Below are 19,628 nucleotides of genomic sequence, written 5' to 3' on the forward strand. Positions count from 1 at the left end.
ATCCCTTGAACCTGGGAGGCGGAGGTTACAGTGAGCCAAGATTGCGCCACTGCACTCCAGCCTGGGCAACAGAGCCAGACTTCGTCTCAAATAGATAAATAGATAAATAAATAAATAAGATAATTTAATATATAGAAGTTAACAAGTAGGTAATCCTTAGATCAAAGAAGAAATTAAAAGCAAAATTAAAGACTACATAGAAAGCAATAAAAGGAGAACGCTTAATGCCAAAATTAATGAGACAAACTGAGTACCAGAGGAAAATTTATAACCTAAAATGTCATTATTCAAGAAGAAAGTTGAAAAAAATACAGCACTACAAAACAAAATGCTTACCTTAGAAAGCAAGAAAAGAATAGTAAAATCAATCAAAACAGGCCAGGTATAGGGACCAGAAGATTAAAGATGTGATCAATAAAATAACAAAAAGTGGCAAAGAAAAGCACATTTCAAACTGGTTCTTTGAAAAGAACACTAACATCCTCAAAAAGTTAGTTATGAAAAAAAAGTGAAAACACGCAAGGAATGAGAAAGGAGAAATAACCAGATATGAGGACTTAAAATAATACATGCAACTGTACCAGCAACACATTCCAACAGTTAAGAGAACCGAACGATTTAAAAGAATCAAATGTTACCAAAATTGACCTATGAAGAAATGGAAAACCTGAATAGTCCAATAAACAGAGTAGAGCAAGGGATGATTAAAGGGTACCACTGAAAAGCATTCTAGGCCGGGCACAGTGGCTCATGTCTATAATCCCAGCTCTTTGGGAGGTTGAGGCCGGAGAATTAGTTGAAGCTAGGAATTTGAGACCAGCCTTGGCAAAGAGCGAGAGACCCTGCCTCTACAAAAAAGAAAATAAATTAGCTGGGTATGGTGGCGTGTGCCGGTGGTCCTAGATCCTTGGGAGGCTGAGGTAGGAGGATGGCTTGAGCCCAGGAGTTCAAGACTACAGTGAACTATGGTCACACCACTGCACTCCAGCCTGGGTGACAGAGCAAGACCTTGTCTCTTAAAAAAAAAAAAAAAAAAAAAGTTATATAACCTAAGGATTTGCAACCAGCTTTTATCCAAGCTTTGAAAATCAGAACTGAAAATTCTAATGTAATTTAAGTACTGTAAGCCAAATGGTGGAAAGCTCCCTGGTCCATTCTACGAAGAGAGCATAATTTTCATTCTAAAGTCTGATGAAGAGACTGGGCACAGTGGCTGATGCCTATAATCCCAGCACTTTGGGAAGTGAGGTGGATCACTTGAGTCCAGGAGTTTGAGACCAGCCTGGGCAACACAGTAAGACCCCATCTCTACTCAAAATAAAAAAAAATTAGCCGGGCAAGGTGGCACATGCCTATAGCCCCAGCTCCGTGGGAGGCTGAGGTGGGAGGATCGCTTGAGCCCAGGAGTTCAAGGTTGTAGTGAGCCAAGATTGAGTCACTGCACTCCAGCCTGGGCAACAGAGACTCTGTCTCAAAAACAAAACAAAAAAAAGGTTACTCTGAAAAAAAGAAAATTATAGACCTCTTTCACTTAAAAAATGCCAAGACTCAAAATATTAGCAAAAAAGAGCCAGAAATGTATCAAAAGAAAAACAAACTAACACATTTTATCCAAGTGGAACCCATTATTCCAGGGATTAAGAGTGGTTCCATATCAGGAAATATATCAACGTGCTACTTAAACAAAAATTAAAGGAGAAGAAACAGTATCATAATAAACTGTTCATAATAATAGATGCTGAAAAGGCATTTGCTGTAATTCAGCAAATGCCGTTCCTAACAGTAAATCCAAATGCCAACAAACAATCAATTGATGGTCAAATTCGCTGCTGGGGACACGCAAAATAAAGTAACAACGAACTATCACTTTGTACCCATCAGACAGGTAAGAGGGGCAGAGATGGGTGCTGCCCTTCACGTTCCCACCAGCACTGGGGGAAAGTGGTCTGGAACATACCTCCTAACTAATCAGCTCCCGGGAAGTGACTGTACAGAAATGAAACTGGTGTGTAAACGCATACATAGGCGGGCATTTATTGCAGCATTGATCTTGGGGGCAAGGTGGAAGCAGCTGGAAAGCAAAGTGAACGCCCACTGAAACAGGAATAGGTGAGTGAATTATAGAACATTTACACCATTAATGATCATGCAGCACTTCAGAGAATAAACTACAGTGATACCAGCCTGCGGGAACAGTGAGAAAAGCAAGTCGCTAAACAGTGTTTAATAGATTCCATTTTTGTAAACACAAAAGTTAGGAATCTATGACTACGTATATCGGCGTATGAAGCTATAAATAATTATATAACATGGTAAAAATTTGGACAGGGTCTCCCTCTGTTGCCCAGGCTGGTCTTGCTCCTCCTGGTTTGGCTTCCTAAAGCGCTAGAATTACAGTCCCTTTCTTTGGTCTTTATGATTGCTTTTATCATGCCCCCAGCCAGAGAGCCACAACTTGGATGGTCTTCGAGACCCTTGCAGATGGGAGTGAAATCTCACTTCAGATTTCCTGAAGAAGTGCTCTTCCAGGTTAATCCAAACTTCTTCATAATAATGAACATGCTTGGGTCTGTGTTCAGGAAGCACTTTCTGTTCTTAGGGTCTTGGGATGCACTGTCCAGTGAACAGCAAATATCAAGTATCTCTTACAGTGCTAGAAATCACATTCTTGGTCTAAAGAGCTGGGGTGAAAGTTGTTTGCAGTCAACCAATACCTGCAAGACGGCATGCTGAACTCGGCTGAGGAAAGGGAAGATCGTCATACACACACCCTTTCTGTCAGTGACATCCCCATGCCCTGGAGTGCCTGGCTGGTTCACTATCAAACACTGACTGATTGTCCCACTGCATCCGTGAACCCTCGAAAAGAGTCTAATTGTGTGCTCATGTAGGGGTTGTTAACCACACCTCCCACTGTCCCTCCCATTTGGAAGGGGCATAGTCTTCAGAAGTTGTGCTTTGGTTTGGAAAGCGTAGCCCTTCCCTTCTCTAGGCTTTTGGATTTCTGTTGACATTTTGTTCTGACTGGCTGTTGCCCAGTTCAACTGGGCAACCGTGGATGAGGTACCTGAATAGGTGAGGGGAATATTTCTTGATTAAAGCCAATTCTTTGCCTATCCTACAACACTGAAGCTGTGCAGCTAAATGTGGTCGGACAAAAACACAACACAGGCTGCCTGGTCCCACTTTAAATTCACGGTCATCAACCTCAAATGGGTCCTTAATGTTGCCCGGCAAACATACCATGCTTCTGTTATCCTACATGACTATGTGCACCTTCTCTCTCTCCAAATCTGTATCACTTCCCGCCCTGTATTCATTCTTGCCTGATGTGAGAAAACAGGAGCAATCAACCGAATCTCAAGCTCCCCCACCTCCACCCATCTTCCCGGCCTGCCAGGCCCTCTTTTCCCTTATTCCTTCCTGCCCTCTTGAATTTCTGGTCAGTTCTCTCCATTTGCGGCCAGATTCCTCTAGAGAGCTGTTGGTATTTCTCTCCTTCCATTTTCCTCTTGAACCTCCTCCAGCCCGGTTTTCACCTCCAATGCTCCATTGAAACCACTCTTGGAAAGGTTTCCAGTGACTTCAGTGTCGCTAGGTCCATTGGTAATTGTTGGTCCTCATCCCACCTGACTTAGCAGCAGCACTCAATGGTCTTTGAAACCTTTCTGGCCTCAGCTTCTAGGATCCATCCCCTCGTGGTGTCACTCCGTCTCTGGATGATCCTGCTGAGTCTCCTTTTCTAGTTTTTTTTTTTTGAGACAGAGTCTAAAGCTGTCGCCAGGCTGGAGTGCAGTAGCGTGATCTTGGCTCACTGCAACCTCCGCCTCCCGGATTCAAGCGATTCTCCTGCCTCAGCCTCCCGAGTAGCTAGGACTACAGGCGCCCGCCACCACGCCCGGCTAATTTTTTACATTTTTAGTAGAGATGAGGTTTCACCGTGTTAGCCAGGATGGTCTCAATCTCCTGACCTCGTGATCGCCCGCCTCAGCCTCCCAAAGTGCTGGGATTACAGGCGTGAGCCACCGCGCCCGGCCTCCTTTGCTGTTTCTTCTTCAGCTGCCTAAACCCTTAGTGTGACTTCTGTCCTGCTGGGGCTTGAACCAGGAACCTCAGAGTGGGCTGAGCAGCAGCCAGTATAGTGCGGAGACTGCCACTTACTCTTGGGAGGTTGAGACTGGTTAAGGAGTGGGGCTGCCTCCCCAGGCTTGGGGGGAGAGGCCACATTTTGTCGTGAACATCATACTATGTTTGGTATTTGTCACTGGTGATAGCTCTAGAAGCTACAGATCACCAAGAGACCAGAAGAAAACAAACAACAAGTTTGGGAAGTCCACAAAGCATTTTATTCCACAGGAAGAAAAATGATGACTCTGATATGAGAACCAGACTCGAGAGTCTTAACACATTGGTGACTGTAATAGTGTTTACATAATAGAGAACCAGATATTTCATTTTTAGAATTTTATCAAGCAGCTACTATGGTATTTTGAGGCACAGATCATACTTACAAACAAAGTGGCCCTGGAGCCTTCAGAACATTGCGGTGAGTATCCACCAAGCAGCAAGACACTCTGGGACTGGGGAAGGGGCCGCTTGTCTGTTTTCCACTGTGTAGTGACCAGGCCAGAGCCTGGGGAAACACTGGCCTGGCTCACCTTTCAGTGAGCACAGAGAAGCAGCGCCAGCCAGGGAGTGACACGGGTCGGTCAACGGTGCTGGGTCAAGGGACTGAGTGGCTTTGGATATCTCCTTACCCAATTTACGCTTATTCCATTTATTTTACTTTCCTCAGAGACCAACTGTGTGTTTGAGGCAGAAAGAAAAGCAGTAGAAATGATTTTTTTTTTTTTTTTTTTTGTTTTGAGACGGAGTCTCGCTCTGCCGCCCAGGCTGGAGTGCAGTGGCCGGATCTCAGCTCACTGCAAGCTCCGCCTCCCGGGTTCACGCCATTCTCCTGCCTCAGTCTCCCGAGTAGCTGGGAATACAGGCGCCCGCCACCGCGCCCGGCTAGTTTTTTGTATTTTTTTTAGTAGAGACGGGGTTTCACCGTGTCAACCAGGATGGTCTCGATCTCCTGACCTCGTGATCCGCCCGTCTCGGCCTCCCAAAGTGCTAGGATTACAGGCTTGAGCCACCGCGCCCGGCCAGAAATGATCTTAACAAAGTCTTAGACGTTGCTGGCTGAGTATCAGTTTACAAAGAAACGGGGCATTGAAGGAGCCACGGGCAGCGCCTGTTTCCTCCAAAGTTTTGCATGTTTTCCTGGTGAGAACCAGGAGGGGATGTCAGACACCCCTGAAACCTTCTGGCCGCAAGTGGCCCAGGGCTGCAGGGCAGGGGAGGGCTGAGAAGTGGAACAGCTCGCCGTTCGCCCTCCCATCTCCCACCCAGCCTTGCCCTAGATGGTCTTTGGATCCCATTTTAACATCTGCCTCTCCTAAGGTGCGAGTGTCAAAGTGCTTGATTGTGCAATCACAGGAGATGGGCAGCTATTTAAAGAGTTGAATAAAATTAGAAAGGAGCCCGAGGAGGGCATCTGAACACTTCTCTGGATTCCTCCTAAAGCACCAGCTGCAGGCTAACTTCCTCAGTCAGATCTGAGAATGCCCAGCACTGCTGCGGCCCAAAGCAGATTTCTTTAGTAACGCTAAACTCCTTGATCTCATCAAGAAATTTCAAGTGACTTTGTTCCAGAAGCTGATAGAAGGCTCACTGACGCATACAATCAACCCTTCCGAGAGTCTCATCTTTTAAGAGATCATGATCTCAGGCAGTGGGTTGCTGATGACAAAAACCACAAACCAAACTTTGGGGTGCAAGGAGGGAGGCTGAGGAGGAAGCTGCGGAGGAGCTGCCACTTGGCTGTATCCTGTTGCCATCTTGTGCAGGGCATGAGTGCTGACACAATCACGACTACCCCCCGGAAAGACACAAACTAAAACCCACCCAATGCTGCAAAAGCCAAGTTTCAATTCTGCAATCCACTAACTTGGAGTTCAGCGAAGGCAACCAGCCTCGGAGTTCAAGAAAGCTGATCCTTGAACACCATGTAGCTACTTGTGCTAAAGCTCCCTTCCTTCCTCTGCACGCGTACACACACACACACACACACATACACACACACAGACAGACACAGAGGGGAAGTGGGAGAGGAAAGGGAGGGGAAGAAGATTAGCTTCATTTGTGTTTTGGAAGGATTTGGGTCATGAGTTATAAACACCAAAACCTTCCACGCATCCACTGATCCACTGAGTCATCCCAGACTCAGCTACATGTGACAAGGTTGTAGAAATTGATTAGCTTTATTAAAATAAAAATTTTAAAATCACAAGGTGAGTCATTCATTCTAAAGTGAGGCCCTTTTTCCCTTCTCCCTAGATGCTTAATCCTTACAGAAAAGCAAAACACCAAAAAAAGACCCAGGCCGCTCATACCAGGCCTTGCTCCCAGCAGGAATTTAAAAACAAGGATAAGAGATGCTTTCGTCAAATCTTGGTTCCACGAAAAGCTTACCAACGCAGCTTTTTAATACTATTTCATCCCCTTTCTGGAACTCTCCCCGCTCCCTTCTCACCCTGGGGTTTCCATCCTGTGTCCCCTCGGGCTGTGGAGCTGCGATGCCCGCCTGTGGCTTTATTAAAAGGAAAACAGTCCCCGGGCTTTGTTCTTGGTTGCTGCTGCCCAGGCAGGAGAGCACTCTTATGTGGATTTCTGATTTGTTGCAGTAGTTCAATGGGATTTTTCTTTTCCTTCTCAGTTAACAGAGTTTACCAATGTTTCCAACCTCTCTAATAATAACCTGAGAAAGCTTACAATGCTGATTTGCCCATGTGTGGTAATAGAGCACAGGTTTCCCTCTAAGTTTGGTAAGACTAGTTAGGATAAAGCCAAATGGATAACTTACAACACAATTTGTGAGAATCTAAGCACTCTTTGTAAAATGGGGGTGAGAAATCAAAAGTGAGCTCCCAAGCCCCTCTCCTAGATCCTTCTGAGGGGCCAGCGCTAGTCCTGGGTGCCACAGCTCACGGCCCAACTGGGCAGCCACGATGTCAAAGGTGTCCCTTTCAGGACCACAGCCCTCACCTCAACCCACTTTACTGGGAATACTTTAGTCTCCAAAACTAAGATGTAACATTCTTTAAGAATGCCTTTCTATAGACAGTATCCTGAATTAGATGTCTAGAATTAGTGCAATAGAAGATCCAATATAATTTTATATTACTTTACAGTTAACAAACCTTTACACATAGCACAGGCCCTGCTCAGAAACATTCCTATATATTTACAAACACACAGTTGTACATATATACATGTTAACAAAATACAGGGCATCTAAAAATTAGATTCGTCTCGGTACATGTTTTTAAATGTTATTTAACCAATACCTTTAAAAATTATTTCCCATAATCTAAAATAACTCCCTGCCTCACAAATTAATGTGATTTCCACTTGTATCTTTCCTCATGAGGATTTACTTTCCCTCATTCCTTGACAACTTCCCCAAACCCAACTCTGGTTCTGTCTCTAATGCCCGCCGAGAGCTTGGCCTCTTTCCTCCCGGCGGGTCTGTGCTGTGTCGGGAGCGCCCGTCTCAGCAGCGGGGCTTCAGGAGTCCAGCTCCAGCTGCTCTCGGTTTTCGCTGAGTCTTAACATAAGCTGCTGTTCATAGTAGAGGCTCTTGGCGTAGTTTATTTCTTGTGACAACTTGACAGCGAGGACCTCAGATTTCACGTGGACCTAAGGAGGAGAACAGGATGGGTCACCTGCCCCCAGGGTGGGGAAACCCAGGAATCAGATCCCCCAGGCGGCGGCTCCCAGCCCAGCTGTGTCTCAGGATGGGATGTCCACGTCAAAGAAACAGTGATGGCCGGGGCTGCTCCCCTAGTTCACTTGCACTCAAGTCTGGATTTTTTTTTTTTTTATTTTTAAGACGGAGTCTCTGTCACCCAGGCACGATCTCTGTTCACTGCAACCTCCGCCTCCCGGGTTCAAGTGATTCTCCTGCCTCAGCCTCCCATGTAGCTGGGACTACAGGCGTGTGCTACCACACCTGGCTAATTTTTTTTTTTTTTTTTTAGTAGAGACGGGGCTTCACCGTGTTAGCCAGGATGGTCTCCAACTCCTGACCTCGTGATCCACCCAAAGTGCTGGGATTACAGGCGTGAGCCACCACGCCTGGCCGATCTGTCTTTTTAAACATTCCCCAGGACTGTGCAGCCAACCCATACTCACCTGCCATCTGGGACCCCACCCCTCCCCGCCCCCAGAACTGATGTGCAGAGGTAAGACCGAGAGCAGGAGTGCGGGGTTCACATCTCAGGTGACAGCCGAGGAAGGAAGAAGAATCAGCCAACAAAAGCGTCTAGGTCTTTCTTACCACAAACACCTCCCTGCTCACCTGCTTTGAAAGGGTGCAGAAGTGTAGTAGGCGAGGCTGCCCACCTGCTACAGTGAAGGGATCTGGAGAAATACTCACACTTTGGGGTGCTCGCCCTCTTTGTCAGCCAGCTCTAACTTAAGCCAATGACCGACCCCAGGGGAGCCTTACACAAGCCCAAGCAAGCCCAAGTGCATTGCTGAGCAGGGGGAGGCCAAAGGACTCCGGAGGAGAGAGGCCCAGGAAGGCCGGCGCTATTTCTGATCCGTAGAGAGAGGCGCGGGCAGGCCCTTTTAATTAACGTATCGTTCTTGAATGCAAGCTTCAAAATCCCGGCGTACCGGGTGAGAATGAGCAGGACTAACACCTGGGTGTCGTGGCAAGCCACCAGGCAGACTGGCCAGGGACAGCACCGCGAGGGGCTCTGCAGCCAGCTCCTGTGTCAAGTCACTTGGATTTGAACCCCAGCTCCTCAAGGTCAGCTGTGTAGACCTGAATGAATCACCTGCCATGACCAATAGCGAGGAGGGGATGACAGCGACACAATGACCACACAACCCACAAGGCGGCCAGCCCTCCAGGAGCGCGAGCTGTTCACAGGAGCTTTCTTATTTAAAGGCCTTGTCATAGCAATACCCTGCCCCCTCTGGAGGCCAAGTATAACTTTTATTTACAAATACTTCTTGCACATGCTAGAGCTACTAGAAATAATGTTCTGGTTTCCACTGTTAAGGAGAAACAACGGAGAAGCGTGAGCTCCAGTGCTTTCTTCCATTCAGTGCACTGGAGAATCCCATTGTGGGAGCAGAAAAACCCTGTGTGTTTTGTTAGCTGTTCCTTATCACCAACGAGAGTAAGTATTGTCACCCTCACTACATCTATGAGTAACTGAGGCACAAATGTTGTGAGGCAGTAACATTCCCACAGTCACCCATGGGCCAGCTTGGAGGGCAGCATCACCCCGGGCAGCATCACCCCATAAACATACCCTGGGCCCTCCCACGTTCAGGACGGAGAGGAGCACTCCTGGGAAGGGCCCAGCCTGAACCTCCTACATGGGCTCCTGCTGAGGAGGGGGAAGCAGGGCAGAGGCATGGAGGCCCTGGCCCTGCGCCTGAGGAGCCTGAGAACAGCCTGAGAACAGCCATGCACTCACCATGGGCTTCTGGTGGGAGGGGCCGGGGATGGACACTCCGCTGCTCGTGCTCACGGCTTTCTTGGTCACCTGCACGTACACCTTCCCATGGTCTTTGGAGACAAGGCAGTGGTAGAGGTCATCGTATTTGACTTCTAGGAAAATGGCTTCTCGGTCCACGTAGTCCCCACTTTTCAGGAAGTAAACAGCTTTGGAGGAGATGAGCACGCAGTAGCTGTCAATGTTCTCCACAGCGATGAAGCTGCAAAGCAAGACGGGAACACAGGAGTGACACCTGGGGCTTGGCCCAGCGTCAGGGGGAGGCCCACTGCGGGCTCTGTGGCCCCAGGGCCTGAGTGTAAATCCCGGCCCCCTTGCTCACTACACCTTGGGCAGGTGGCTTAATCACGCTGAGCTTCAGCTTCCACTTTTGTAAATTAGGAACAAAAATGGGCCTGGCCTCAGGGGCCTGTTGTGAGGCCCATGGCCATGGCACCCCACACCCCTCGATGGGGCGCTTGATAAATGTCAGCTAATGATGACCACCAACAATTTCAAAGATAGAAATACTTTCATATCCGGAAATTGTATCTTGGGGGGTGTTTGTTGATGTTTTTCTGTGAGCATTTCTGGATACCTTAAAGCTTACAGAAAACGGTAACAATGCCGTATTGGACGAAACCGAAAACGGGATGCCTTTCAATGTGAAACTGAAGGAGCAGCTGAGAAAGTTCACTGCCTGGCAGAGGGAAGGGAAACACGAGCGGGCGAGAAGGCGCGGCTGGGGGTGCTGAAAGCTGATGGGGAAAAGCAGAACTAAACAGATTCACCAAATGGCACGCCAGGAAGAGACGGCCTGGTGTTAAAACACCTGCACTCCCACACCCGCTTCCTCCGTCTGTAAGCTCAGCCCCTCCAGGGACGGGGCACTCCCCCATCCACTTCATGTTCAGAAAACTCAGAGAGTCAGAAAACGCTTTCTTAGGTAAAGCTGTCATCTTCCTTTTGGAAACTACTAGTTGTTACTTCAGGAGCTTTCCGGCCACTCCGAAGAAACTGAATTCCTCCATCATGGAGCTCACACATTTAAAGTGGAAATTTATGCACATCAAACCTCTCTGGCCACTGAATGAAGAGCAGTGAGCCTTGGGAACAGCGTGACAGTCCCCCCCCCGGCCTGGCTGCCTCCCCTGAATCTTGTGACAGCCCTTCACAATGGGGCTGCAGCGTCCAGGGACAGCGGACAAGGATGGACGGCGGCAGGAATACTAAAGGCTGACGACAGAGTGGCAGTCGAGCTCCTGCTGGCAAACTGAATTGCTCAGAGCCAGGCTCCACCTGCAAGTGTTCGGAAACCTGGGTCCAGAACGGTGTTGTTCCCAGGTCCTCTGAAGGAGGCAGAAGCCTGGGGGCGGGAGGTGGCCTGCCTGTTGAAGGGAACAGGCTGCCGGGCCCTCGCTCACTGGGGGTCCGTGCAGGACGCACGCCTGCTCCCTCAACTTCTCTAAAGCCCATCCCCCTCCCTGCAAGGATCACAGGTCCTAACTTCTCTATGAAGCATCCCCCACATACTCCAGCCCCTCCTCCACTTTTGAGCATTTAATTGTGATGGTCCCCAAAGCACCGCCAAGCACCAACTCGTCGTTTCCATGTGTCCTGGATAAGTCTCTCCGCTCTCTGACGACGAGGTGAGCCCTGTAAGTGGGGTCCATATCTCACAGCCCCGTGTCTCCTGAGCAACCACAGAGCTGGCCACCCCATCAGCACTCAGTAAGTGTCTGCCTTGTCCCAGTTGCCATTTTAATTACAGACGCCCGTGACCAAAACTGGGGTTTATTGTTCTATTCTAACTGGTTGACAATGCCAAGAATGTAGACTTGTAAAGTCTCAATGCCAACATTAGAAAGACCCGCAGCCTTCAGCGTTCAGGCCACTCAGCACAGACGTTCTCACATCTTGCGCTCTGACAGCATTGAGAGCGGCATCATCACTGAACAGAGTTGGATGGAATCTGAAATGGCTGGTCCGGGAAAGAAACGAGGGCACGGGGAAAGACAGACAGACAGACAGACAGACAGAGAGGTATAAAAATGATCCTGACACAGAGAAGAGGTGACACAGTGCCAGCCAGAACCGGCGGGGACTCAAGCTGAGACCCTGGAGCGGGCCTGGTGCACAGGCACTGAGGCCGTCACGGGCTCTCCAAGGAGACTCCAAAGTTGGCCACCATGTTTGGGGTGACAGCAGGAACCTGCATGAAAAATCCAACTGAGATTTGAGGTTCTTTCCTCTAGGTGAGCATAGCACAGGCACTTTCACCCCAGTGCCCAGCCCCCAACCCCCAGCGCCACCACACTGGGCACTCGCCATAGCTGACATTTACATGTCAGTCACAGGCTTTCCATCTGGGCAGATGCTCTCACACCCAGGCCAGAGTGGCCGACATGACTAGTGTGCTTTCCATCCTGGAACACTTCTATAGGCTTTAAAATAGACTCTTTTCCGGCCGGGCGTGGTGGCTCACGCCTGTAATCCCAGCACTTTGGGAGGCCGAGACGGGCGGATCACGAGGTCAGGAGATCGAGACCATCCTGGCTAACACAGTGAAACCCCGTCTCTACTAAAATACAAAAAAAATTAACCGGGCGTGGTGGCGGGTACCTGTAGTCCCAGCTACTCAGAGGCTCAGGCAGGAGAATGGCGTGAACCTGGGAGGCAGAGCTTGCAGTGAACCGAGATCGTGCCACTGCACTCCAGCCTGGGAGACAGATGGTGCAAGTCCTCCATCAGGCCAGAACCACTTCTGGAGGAGGGGTGACTGAGCTGGGACGCCTCCGGAAAGGTAGAGAGCACAGTGAAGGAAACACAGGCCGAGCCAGCAGGAAAGCCCGGCCCGCTGGTTGACTCTGGCCGAGTCCGTGGCTTTCTTGGTAGCTCAGGCTCCCTCATCTTTCTGATGGAGAGGGTAATCACTGCCAGTTTTCTTCACAAAGTGAGCACGGAGGTCAAGGAATTCATGGCCATACAGAAAGGTAAGTGGAGGAAGGCAGTGCTGTCACTCCACACGGATCTCTGTCCTGTAAGTCCAGGACCCTGCGCATGCCCCGAAGCTGCTACTGATAATAACGTATGTTTGGAAATTGTGCATGAAGTGTTCTAAAGTCTTTTCAAATCAAAAGCAGATCAGAGCCAAGGGTCTGGCTGAAGGAAGAAGGGAGGTAGTGAGGCCACAGCTGGAACTGGGCAGTGACCCCAGGGCCCAGGCGACCACAGCTCTGTCCCCATCGTCTTCCTGTGGCTTTCCTGCACCCCACAATGGCCAGGGCTTTGGGTTGCATCATCATCATTATTACTAATTTTAATTCTTTTTTTTTTTTTATTACAAAATCTGCCAATCACATCAAAGAATAATTAAACAGTTCCAGACCAGACCCCTTATCTAATGGAGTCTGATCCCAAACTTGTCACTGTGAGAGAAGCAGCAAAACTCAGGGTGGTAAGAGAAGCCTGGCAAACGCAGCACGCTCCGCACCCTCCCCTCTGCCCATCTGCACCGTCTTCCGTTCCCTTTCCCTAAAGCCACAGGCCATTCCCCTCCCTCCCTGGACTAGTTCTCCCAGGCTTTCCTTTGCCTCACTTGAGGCTCCCTGAGGTGCTCACACTGCTTTGCAGTCTCGACCCCAGGCTCTCCTCTCTTCACTGCTCTTAAAATCAAGCTTCCCGCAAGGCCTGCTTTTGGTCCACGAATAGTGACTGTTGGAAAAACCTTGAGGGAAGAAGGCCACCATGGTCTTGGGTGGCTCTGAGCATACTCCTTCTGTTCTCTGATCTGTTATTAACTGAGAGGAAAGGGGAGCCAGAAACACACAGCATCAGATGAGCTTTATCCTTCCAATCCGAGACCTCGAGAAGTCACCTCGGTATTCAGTTGACACAGTTTAGGTTGCTGTAGATACTACAATTGATTCTATTTAAAAAATAGGATTTTTATACTATTCTGAAACCTCAGTTAAAAGTTTCAACTCTGGGGGCAGAGCACGGTGGCTCCCACCTATAATCCCAGCACTTTGGGAAGCTGAGGCGGGAGGATCACTGGAGCCCAGGAGTTTGAGACCAGCCTGGGTCACATAGTGAGACACCATCTCTATTTCAAAAAAAAAAAAAAAAAGAAGAAAGAAAAAAGTTTTAACTCCCCTTTAAGGGGAGAAAGGATACTCTGGCCTTGGGGCTCAGTGTCAGAAAGTTTCTTCCGAGAGAAGGGAAGGCTGTGGCACCAGCTTACACCCTTTTCCAAGATGACAGGTGCTAAGAGTGGGTGAATCTGCCAAGAGCCAGTGCCACCTTAATAGAACCCACCATCACTAACGACATCCATAGACCAGGAACCACGGGGCACTCTCCGCAACAGCAGCCATGGTACCATCAACAGCAGCCTCAGGCCTCCTCTGGGGCAGGTCACAACGTCCTCCCAAGCCGCTCTGGTGCCAGTCGCCTCCGCCTCTCACTTTGCCCAAAGCTTCCCCATCCTGATGTGTAGAACGCCATGGGTCTACTCTGCAGGGCCACTGTGATGGTGTGAGCTAATCTACGTGCCCCACACGAAAGAGATCCGCAGTTAATGGTGGCTCTTGTTGAGAACAGGTGCCCAGTTATCCCAAACCTGTGGGGATGACCCCTCCTTCCCCCACACATCGTCTCATCAGGAGATTGGAGAGAGAGCTGTCTCTCTGGAAGGCCACATGGGAAACAGGCTCATGACCAACTTGTCTCAGGGAGAAATCTGCCAAGTTAACTGTTTCAGCCACTCTACTTAATTTTCCTCCCGCTTTTTTCCCCCCCAATATTAACTCATTTATATACCTGATTCTACTCCCTCTGGAGTCATTTCAAAATCAGAAGCATTCTGAGACGCCTGACTCAGTGCTCCTGGAACAGGCTCCTCTACCCCTAGGCGTTACCCACCCCAGGTCCATCTATGGCCCTGACTCCATGTCTGGGCCCAGTGTCGCTCTGAGTGCCAGGTCCTCTTCAGAGCACCTCAACACGTCCACTGGGGAGCTGCTCCTTCTCCAACCCTTGTTCTTCAGCACCCCCAGCATCAGCTGATGGCATCCCCATCAACCAGACACGCAAGGAGCCCGGAGCCACTCTCAACCCTCCTCCTCACTCGGATTCCAATTCAGCAGTTGAGGGATCCACAGACGCTGCTTCCTTAATGCCTCTCCGATCTGTCCTCTTCTAGTCATCGTTACGGCCACCGTGTTCAGGCCTCTCCACCTTCTACCTGGGCTACCCCAGGGGCCTCCTAACTGGCTTTGTGCCTTCAGTCTCACTACCTGCTGCTGTCAAGGTTTTATTTTTCATGAGGAATTTTGAGTGGGATCCTCTTCCTCACAATCTCACTCCCATCTACAGGAGAGGCAGGCTCCTCGGCATGACCACTAAGGTCAGCCTTCAGCATCCGGCCTGGGCACCCAGCTTTCCAGCCTCCGCTCCTTCTCTCCCCACGCGCTGCTGCCACAAAAGGCTGACCCCAAATTCTCCAGACCTGCCGTGAGCTCTTCTGCCCCGTGTCTCTGCCCAGCACTGTGCTCTGTCCATGCACCTTCTCTCCTTGGCACATTCCTCCACCTCCTACAAGGTCAGGTGACTTGTCCAGAGCCTTCTCTGTGAAGCCTTCCCTGGCTTCCAGTATAAATTAATCACTTCCCGTCTGCGGTTCCATAATATGTTGCTCATACTTCTATTGTAACAGCAATATATGTTATAGGTTGTTGGTAATACAGTGTCTGCTTCCCCTGCTAAACTGTGAACGCACTGAGGACAGAGGAAATTTCTTACTCACCCTGGCACATAGTAGGATTCCATAAATGTATGCGTTAGGATGTCTCAGAAGATGACACTGGCATTACAGTAAGGCAAGAAATTTGCCAGTGTACAGGCAACTCTGGATGCTAGACACATGTTACCAGTAGGAAAGTTGAAAACTTCTCTTAGAACTCCTGATTTAGCTTATTAAAGATTTAGCAAACTTTAACTTTATCAGAGTAGCTGAGCCATCTGCCAAATGTAAGTTTTAATTCAGGGACATATCAACAAATGGCCAATTCTGTAAGTGTCAATAGTTACTAGTAGATTATTTCCTACTTTAGGAAATGGAAGCTAATAAATTCTATTCCATTCCTCAGAAGGAGGAATTATTTTTATTCTGAGACTGTGTATGTTACTATAAGGTTTGTATTTATAATTATATGGTACTAGAATCAATATTATATGGTGTGCTCAAAAATTTTCCTGATTTCTCTCTCTCTCTGAAATTTCTCAAGAAAAGACAAGATACAAAAATCATAAACAGCATGTTTACAAAGTAGATAAGAGACTTTTACTCATGATTTTATTTTCTATACTCTTGGATTTGCTAACCATGCATTTGAGTTTCTTTTTGAGACAAGATCTCACTCTGTCACCCAGGCTGGAGTGCAGTGGTGTGATTTCAGCTCACAGCAGCCTCGACCTCCCAGGCTCAAGCCATCCTCCCACCTCAGCCTCCCAAGTAGCTGGGGTTACAGGTGTGTGCCACCACACCTGGCTACTTTTTGTATGGAGGGGGTTTTGCCATGTTGCTCAGGCTGGTCGTGAACTCCCAGCCTCAAGCGATCCTCCCACTTTGGCCTCGTAGCTCTTTGGGAGGCTGAGGATGACTTGAGGCCAGGAGTTCGGACCTGCCTGAGCAACATGGCGAGACTCCATCTCTACAAAAAATTGAAAAGAGGAGCAACTTATTTGGCTGGTGGATGCATAGGCTACTTCTATTTTTTACACTTCTGTATTTAAAAAATCTCATAAATGTTACTTTCTAAAACTACATTTAAAAAGTACAATTTCAATTGTCTAATTCCAGAAAGCAGTACATTAGGCCAGCTTTGCAGGTCACGTGGGTTGCTCCGGAGCGTTTTCTAAAAGGCAGGAGCCACCCTCCTCTCACCAGCCTGGTGTGCACCGTTAAATGTGATGCAGTATTAGAAATAAAACAGGTACCTTACAACAAAATGAAAATGAATTTCTGGCTACAAATGAGACACGAGTTAGAAAGAAAAATTAATTTCACCACATAAGACAAATGTTACTTTAACATCATTTTAACCCGGATCCTGTTTCAAAACCAAAATTGAGAAAGATGGGAAGCAGTGACAATTGCGCAACTTCTCAGAGGAATATATGATTAATTTGAAAGTGAAGACCTTTCAGCTGGCCAGACCAGAAATCAAATGTCGGTAACTATCTTTTTGATATTAATTAATTAAATAGAATGAAAAAATGAAATGCAAGTCGATCTGGGAGAACACGGTTGAAGTCACGATGGCACTGGGGACTTCGTGGGGTTTTCACTCCATCGGGAAATAATTACACAATATTTTCCAGAAGTGAAACAGTGAGCCTAACTGGAAAAAAATGTGGAAACATTTAGTTCGAACAGTAGAGCAAGGTATTAAAGACCCTTTAAAGGGGTTAACTCTGAAGGGAAATATGCAAATAATTAGGTCTTTAAACATGTTTTTAATTACAAATCTAGGATAAAAGTCAGAGGTATAATTTGGTGCTTGTGGGCTTTTCCTGAAAACTCCTTTCTTGCAAAGTGATGAGTGTAATGTTCACTCCACCGCGAAGACCCAGGCTGACAACTGAGGATACTTCAGAGGAACATTCGCCACACTCCCTGATGGCTCCTTCCTTGTACACTGGGGAAAGCCGTGGTCACGTGCCTCCTTCAGCATTCACTGGCAAGATTTAACCCACCACTTGGGTGGAGACACATGGTTTTCATCTTTTAAAGTCAGAATTCATTCATGCCAGTATCTCTTCCTAGTTCATATGAATTTCATGAAAACTATTTTACTGATTTCATTTTGATTCCAGTTTTCAGCTCTCTCTGGCTCTGTTTTTCCATGTGTGTATCTCACTGAGAGCAGTCCTATGTTGGCTGTACTACGCAATGTCTTCTATTGCAAACGAATTTCACAGTGACCAGAGATGGTCTGACTTGAATGGAGGTGAGTTGGGGAGGAAAGTGAAAAGACAACATGCAATAATTTAAAATCTCATTTAGCCTTTGACAATAAAACCCCAAATGATTGGAAAATGGACATATGTGAACACAAATGCTGAACTGCAGCTATCTGGCTGTATGTATTGGGTGCCTATTAGATGCCAGGCACTGTTCTGTGTGCTGAGGATTCTTCCCTGAATGGAACAGAGAAAAATCCCAGCCTCACAGGGCTGCCATTGTAGCAGACTCTGCACCATGTCCTGCCAGACCTGAGAAATGACTCTCTAGACCTCCCATCCAAAGGCTAAAAGTTCCATCTACAAAGCAGTATCAAGAGCAGTCATGGTACCAAATCCCTGCCCCAAGGAAGGAAGGAATATAAAGTTCTCCCTGGAGTGAACTGCATGGGCACTCTAGGCACTGGACTCCAACAGCAGAAGCTATGAGCGACACCTGCTGTGGACAGAGTTACCCCTCCCTGTCAATTCATATGTGGAAGCCCTAACTCCAATGTGACCACTTGGAGTAAGAAAGTAATCACAGTTAAGTCATAAGGTTGGGGCCCTGAGCTGATAGGATTAGTACCCTTATAAGAGACACCACAGAGCTTCCCCCACCTCTCTCTGCAATGTGCGGACACAGTGAGAAGAGGGCTACCTGCAAGCCAGGAAGAGAACCCCACCAGCAGCAGAATCAGAAGATACCACGATTCTGGACCTCTCAGACTTTAGAACTGCAAGAAGACAAATTTCTGCTGCTTAAGCTGCCCAGTCTATAATACTTTATAATGGCAACCCAAGTAGACGACACAAGAAAATACAACTCCATTATCAAGAGACCTTCTGATACCACCACAGGGGTCACACAGGGCACAGGTAGGAAGATGCCATTCTATCTGGCAAGCAACAAATACCTTCTGGATTCGGCTTTTGATATCCCCATTCAAATACTGCCATGAAAATATGAGATGAGATCTACTTAACACTGTCCCTAACAACGACTCTGAAGACTATCCTGACAGCTGACCTCTATTTCAGACATTCCTCCACCCTCCAAAACACACTCACAGCACTCAGAATCCTCCCAAGCTCGCTTTACCTTAAAGGAGACAAATAAGCATCAGAAGAAATTAAACTAGTATTTTGCTACTTCTAGACACAACTAACTGCTTTCTCTGGGCTGGTGGTTCTGGCACCTATTCAGGTTCTAGAGCACGTTTATGCTACAAGGATCTCTGCAAAATATCCTAAAATAGTGAAAGACTTAATTCTACCATGTCAACTAGGAATAAAATCACTAACTGAAGATATGACAAGATCCCAGGTATACAAGGCTCCATATTTAAAGAGTAACAAAGCAATCTTAAGAAAAACACATTTCCAAAATGTCCAACTATTAGTTGTTTGCTATTTGTCTTTCCGTTTTGTTTTGCTAGCATTCTGCCGCAAAAGTGGGATATCAAAGTTTAAGAAATTTTTCCTGGAGAAAAACCTTAAAATTGAGAACATTTTATTCATTATCTTCTCTCTTTGAACTAACTAGAAAGAGACTGCCATTTTCTAGAAACAAAACACTAAGGCCCGGCTATGGCACATGGTCGAAAACCCCTCCTTAGAGTAAAAGGCTGTTTACCATCAGGTATATCTAAATCTAAAAAACATTTGGGGCAAGGAATTCTCTGACCAGATCTAAGGTCGGAGAGTCATGAAAATAACTCACATCAGATGGAAACTTCTCAGGATCAAAAGGAGAAGAGGCAACTCAGTAGACCCACAGGGCTGGTTTGCCATGCTCTAACTTACAATTCGTCCTGTATGTTGTCTGTGAGTTTGAAGAGCTGCTCCTGTCCTTCCGCCTGGCTCTCAGAGTACCGGGGAAGCAGCCCCTGGGGGCCCGTGCAGCAACGCGGTTTCCGAACCCTCTGTGCCTGAGTCCTAGATGGGTAAATGGACAAAAATCCAAGTGGTTAAGTGTGCAGGTTAAAATGATTTCCCTTTCTCACTAAGACAACAGCACTCTGTAATACCAGACATACTCTACGTTTAGTGAACAGAATTAAACGA

The 19,628-nt window shown here is 47.6% G+C and overlaps 1 protein-coding gene and 1 non-coding gene across 7 annotated transcripts in view; both read right to left on the reverse strand.

The window, feature by feature from the left end:
- Positions 1-4,323: 4,323 nt before the first annotated feature.
- Positions 4,324-19,628, reverse strand: part of VPS13D (vacuolar protein sorting 13 homolog D) — a 284,839-nt gene continuing 269,534 nt past the window's right edge. For 4 of the 6 annotated variants that reach the window (XM_015113831.3, XM_015113758.3, XM_015113705.3 and 1 more), the window contains 3 exons: positions 19,368-19,499; positions 9,540-9,780; positions 4,324-7,743 (listed from right to left, as the gene is read on the reverse strand). In XM_015113831.3, the coding sequence (XP_014969317.3) occupies positions 7,612-7,743; positions 9,540-9,780; positions 19,368-19,499 (505 nt within the window). In that variant the 3' untranslated portion in view covers positions 4,324-7,611. The remainder of the gene's footprint in view (positions 7,744-9,539; positions 9,781-19,367; positions 19,500-19,628) is intronic. The other 2 variants (XR_013407652.1, XR_013407651.1) reach the window with 1 other exon arrangement.
- LOC114675524 (small nucleolar RNA ACA59) lies at positions 9,213-9,378 on the reverse strand. The gene has a single exon (XR_003726493.1). It is a non-coding gene; the product is annotated as a small nucleolar RNA ACA59 (small nucleolar RNA).

The sequence above is a fragment of the Macaca mulatta genome, chromosome 1, assembly GCF_049350105.2.
Source record: "Macaca mulatta isolate MMU2019108-1 chromosome 1, T2T-MMU8v2.0, whole genome shotgun sequence".
NCBI lineage: Eukaryota > Metazoa > Chordata > Mammalia > Primates > Cercopithecidae > Macaca > Macaca mulatta.